The sequence below is a fragment of the Gossypium hirsutum genome, chromosome D11 (assembly GCF_007990345.1).
Source record: "Gossypium hirsutum isolate 1008001.06 chromosome D11, Gossypium_hirsutum_v2.1, whole genome shotgun sequence".
NCBI classification, from domain to species: domain Eukaryota; kingdom Viridiplantae; phylum Streptophyta; class Magnoliopsida; order Malvales; family Malvaceae; genus Gossypium; species Gossypium hirsutum.
This window is the reverse complement of record NC_053447.1, coordinates 24,374,106-24,378,659: the sequence shown is the minus strand read 5'-3', so window position 1 is coordinate 24,378,659 and position 4,554 is coordinate 24,374,106. Positions and strand designations below refer to the sequence as shown.

The 4,554-nt window shown below is 30.9% G+C and overlaps 1 protein-coding gene across 4 annotated transcripts; it reads right to left on the bottom strand.

Annotated features, from left to right (window-relative positions):
* Positions 1 to 684: 684 nt before the first annotated feature.
* Positions 685 to 3,563, bottom strand: LOC107913202 (phosphoglycerate mutase-like protein 4). 4 transcript variants are annotated; one of them, XM_016841714.2, is made up of 8 exons: positions 3,313 to 3,430; positions 3,184 to 3,189; positions 3,011 to 3,089; positions 2,428 to 2,478; positions 2,220 to 2,330; positions 1,901 to 2,032; positions 1,400 to 1,499; positions 685 to 1,151 (listed from the first exon to the last, which is right to left on the bottom strand). In XM_016841714.2, the coding sequence occupies exons 1-8, from the start codon at positions 3,375 to 3,377 to the stop codon at positions 931 to 933; spliced, it is 765 nt and encodes a 254-aa protein (XP_016697203.2). In that variant the 5' UTR covers positions 3,378 to 3,430; the 3' UTR covers positions 685 to 930. The 4 variants fall into 4 exon arrangements, with proteins under 4 accessions (XP_016697203.2, XP_016697204.2, XP_016697201.2 ...); XM_016841715.2 differs by having other exon boundaries at positions 1,424 to 1,499; XM_016841712.2 differs by having other exon boundaries at positions 3,184 to 3,563.
* Between the last annotated feature and the right edge of the window lie 991 nt (positions 3,564 to 4,554).

The following is a 4,554-nucleotide window of genomic DNA, read 5'->3' as shown; positions in this document are numbered from 1 at the left end:
AATTTAAATACAATGTTTATAACATTTTTCAATTTTTATATATTATTTTGACTTTTAAATTTATAATTATATATTTTAGAATTTTATAAAAAATATTTTTAAACTTTTTAAATATTTTTATATATATTATATATGATTTTTACATTTTTAATCAGTATAATATATAATACTAAAAAATTAAAAAAAAGGACATATGATGTATTCTAATAACGCTACGCAACTAGTCAACAATCAATCAATACTTTTTTAATATTTAAATATTTAATATTATAATTTTTTATTTTTAATTTAAATTTAATATTTTATTTTAAAAAAACTTAATTATCACATGACTTTTTCATTGGCCAAAACATGCCACATGGCACTTTTTAATTGGCCAAAGTTGCCTAACAATTTTTTTTAAACATCCATTACAAAATGAACCAAAAATAGAGAAAATTGATACTTTAGATACCAAATTGAGACAAAAAAAATTTGGATATCAAAATGGAAGAATGGATATACTTCAAGAGATTTAGGGCTAACTCGTGAATTAAGCCTATTGAGTTTTTTTTTTTTTCCTTTGAAAACCAATAATCATGTTGCGCACCGTTTAGCTAAACGGGCGCATGATTGTGATGAAACTGTTTACTTTGGTTTTGATTACCCAGAGGTATTACCTGACCTTGCAATAAGGGAGGATGCTTAATAGAAATGCCATACTACTTTCAAGAAAATGTTTGGTCAAAGACCCTAGACTTAGTATAGTTGATCCTATACTAGCATGCTATAGTTGGAAAACACACGCCTTTCAGATGGTAATTAAAATAAAAGTTGCCTCACTAATAAATGCTTATGCAGGAGCTGCTCCAAAATCTTATTAAGAAGAGACATAACCCATGCTGCTGCCTAAAACAATACTATGGCATATCAAGTATCAACTATAACAAACTAACCAGATGTTTTGTCCCCTCCGAAACCCGACTCCAGATATCCTGTTTGTTGGAGATGACTAACATCACCCCAGGATTTTATGGTCCATTCCTCATCACACAAGTGAAATATGTTTACAGATGTATTAAGCACCTTTCCTCCAGACTTCCCATTTGGGCAAGCACGCTTGTAGAGGGATCTAATGACACCACCATGGGAAACCACAACAACTCGCTCTCCTATCACAGAGAAAAGCATCAATTCAGATATTTGAACCCAAAATTAGTCCAGGTGATGTTATAAGGTAATAGAGGGCAATCTACAGGCAAATAAGAAAATAAAGTTGTTCAAAGATATATGGTTCAGATATTTACAGCAAAAACACCTGGTTATTATAGAATGCACTGAAGTTTCAAAGCGTATTAAAGATACACAAATAATAACAACACACTGTCCATAAACCATACACCTATGATTCAAGGGTTACCTTTTGACAAATGATCCGGCATACCTTTATGCTTGTTGCCAATTCTCTGCAATGAAGATGTGCAGCGCTGAAAGAGGTGGCCTAGGCTTTCTCCACCACCCTGAATATTAACTGAATCAGATTAGGCACCTAAACATAATATAAATCAAGGAAGGGAGAGGATGGTAGTCACAAAATCAAGAAAACAAAAAGTAGATTCAATTTGATCCATTCCAACCTTAGCGTGTTATTGAAAACTAAGGCCTTCTGTCTTGACCAGAAGTTGTGATGTTTAACTTGAGACTTATATGTTATAGATCCATGCTTCAAATGATGATTGTTACTTAAACATAATTCAGCAAATTATATTCAATATTATAAAAGCCAAAGCCAGAAATTGTCTCGCTAACATGTAGCTGATTTAAATAGAGAACATGTGCTAGTTTTAACAAAGCCAGAGCAACAACTTCCTTTCAAGATCCAGAAATGTTGTCGTTCAAGTTAAAATCAATCCCAACTTACTGGTATATCTTGATCTGTTCTGTGTGATAAAAAGGCCTTGTGAGCTTTAGGACTAAGTTTGGCTGCTTCACGAAATACAAGGCCTTGTAGTTCCCCTAAATTCCGCTCCCTTAGGTCTGGATCTGTTATAACCTGGTTTGCATCCAATGAAAAAGATTAAAAAAAAACTCGACATAGAATGCCAAACTCTTCCAAGCTATAGGCAACTTCTATTTCATGAAAAACTTGAAACACAGAATTCTAAACCACTGCCTTTACAATAGTAAAACATATATTTTAACATATCTAACTCCAATAGTCATTGCTTTGAGATTCATACCTCTAACCCACCACACTTAGCTGCAATTGTCTCAGCTGTCACAAGGGCTCGCTTTAAATCAGATGAATATACAGCGGATATCTTAGGCTCTTTTGATAAACGATCAGCCACCTACAAGTGAAAGGCAGGGGACAAAGAATGAGCTTACAGCATCAACATCAGTGAATATATGTCATGTGAGAAAAAAGATATATTGTAAGTAACATACTAAAGCTGCTTGCTGTTTCCCAGCTTCATTTAATTCCACATCCAGGTGCCCCTATCACAAGATAAATTAAACTAATCAGAGTAGAAATATACACTGATACATCAGACAGGGCATCCATTCAAAAAGAGGAAGGATCAACATGTATAAGAGGTAAACTAAAACGATTCAGCAACCTGATTATGTTCAGCATCTTGCATTCTATCATACGAATTTCATTATACAGATACCGATAATAAACTATCTGTGTTTTTTAAGTGCTAGATATCTTATACACTTCGTCTATCCATATAAAATATAACCGGGTTAAGCTCCAATGAAGCAGCTAAATACCTTTAATTTTCTTTCCTGCTTGATCAAATGCTGAAATCCCCAAATTATAGTACCACATAAAATGTGTAACATTTACTTCATATTCAGAATCTCAAAACAAAGTACCATTAATCAATTATGAATCGAACTTGCAAAACATGATTAAAATAAGTACATCAATTGGTTTTTATGTCTAATCCCAAATTCCAAAATATAACAAAAACGAATAAATATATTTCTAAACAAATTGTAATCTTTTTGGAGAAATCGAAACCTGAATTCTTCCATCAGCATTCCACTCGGTTTCTCCATGTCGCACCACCACAATCTCAGCATAAGATCCATCCATGCAGCTGTAAATGTAATTTAACATAAATTTATTAAACCCCCAAAAAGGAAGAGCTTCGTTTCTTTAGATCCCAATTTGAGAAGGATGAGTGAATTTACCTGGAGCTAGAGAAAGACATTGAAAGCGAGTGGGGCGGGTTGAGAAGGCGAGTTAAGGCAAAGCTTTGTTTGAGTAAGAGAGTTTTTATAGTTGCAGGAAATTTCACGCAAACTGCAATCTTAACTGACCTTGTCGAGAAACGTGGAGAATGAAGGCAACCAGGTGAAGCCCACTGGGTGCGCACTGCGCTCATCTTTCAAATCCCATTCTTTTGGGTTTTGCTACGAATGATATGACATCATTTTAAAGTTGATATAAACTCCGTACTTGTTGGTAAAAATAGATGAGAATTCAAAACGAAAATTCTTAACGGGGGCAAAAAGCCAAGAGAAAAGTCATAAGGATTTTTAATTAAGGTTTAGAGTTGAGGTTACAATGTTGGGTAAGATTTAGGATTTTATATTTAGAGTTTTAAGGGTTGATGATTTATGATTCTAGGTTTAGGAATAATTTTAGGGTTAAATATCAAAATTGCAGATGAATTTTGATTTTATTGATCAACTTTAATTTAGTGCATTTGTATACATCAAACTTTAATTCTGTTTCAATTTTTACATTTCACTAACTCCATTATTTATGTGCCACGATTTTTGTTAAATTATGTGGAAGTTACTAAATATTAAAAAATAAACAAATAAGTTTAAATTATTTCATCTAGACTAAAAATGAATAAACTTAAGGGTTAGTTTAGCAAAACTTTTGAGAAGTGCTGTAGAGAACTATTTTTGAAAAGTTTGATTCAATATTTGAGTATTTAGCATTATTGCCACAAAGTGCTTTTGAGAAATAAAATGTCTATTTTAAACATGTTATTATCAAGTAACAAATATGCATTTAAATAATGTTCAAATTAGTTAATATTATTATATTTTAGTAAGAATATAAAAAATTTATTATAACTTGTTAATATTTTAATATATGAAATATAAATTTTAAATATTTTTAAGCAATAAATATTAATTATTTATAAAATTTAATTAGAATATATAAACTATATTTTAAATATTTAAATATAACCATTAAATATTTGTAATTAGATATTAACACATTTTTATTATTTTAAAAAATATTTTTTATTTTTAATTAATGATTTTAACACATTTGTAACTAAGCACCAAGAAAAAAAGAAGAAGAGAAAGTACTATATTATTGGAGGGGTGAAAAAATAATTAAACACTAAAAATGCTTTTGAGAGAAGAAAAGCTAAAAATTTTAGCTTCTTCTATTCATAAGTGCTTTTCAAAAATGCTTCTGAAAAGCTAAAAATTTCAGCCAAAAACAACTTGTTTAGCACAGCTTTTCTTCCAAAAGTGATTTTTTTAAGCACTACTGAACAAGCTCTAAGAAAAGAGTTTCTTATTTCCCCCAAC

What these genes read in the sequence shown, in the direction of transcription:
- LOC107913202 (XM_016841712.2), bottom strand. Translation starts at nt 3,377, where the DNA reads ATGAGCGCAGTGCGCACCCAGTGGGCTTCACCTGGTTGCCTTCATTCT. An exon ending in GGAAACAGCAAGCAGCTTTA is followed by an intron (nt 2,331 to 2,427) that starts GTATGTTACTTA and finishes TTTCACTTGTAG; the next exon opens with GTGGCTGATCGTTTATCAAA. An exon ending in GAACAGATCAAGATATACCA is followed by an intron (nt 1,500 to 1,900) that starts GTAAGTTGGGAT and finishes GTTAATATTCAG; the next exon opens with GGTGGTGGAGAAAGCCTAGG.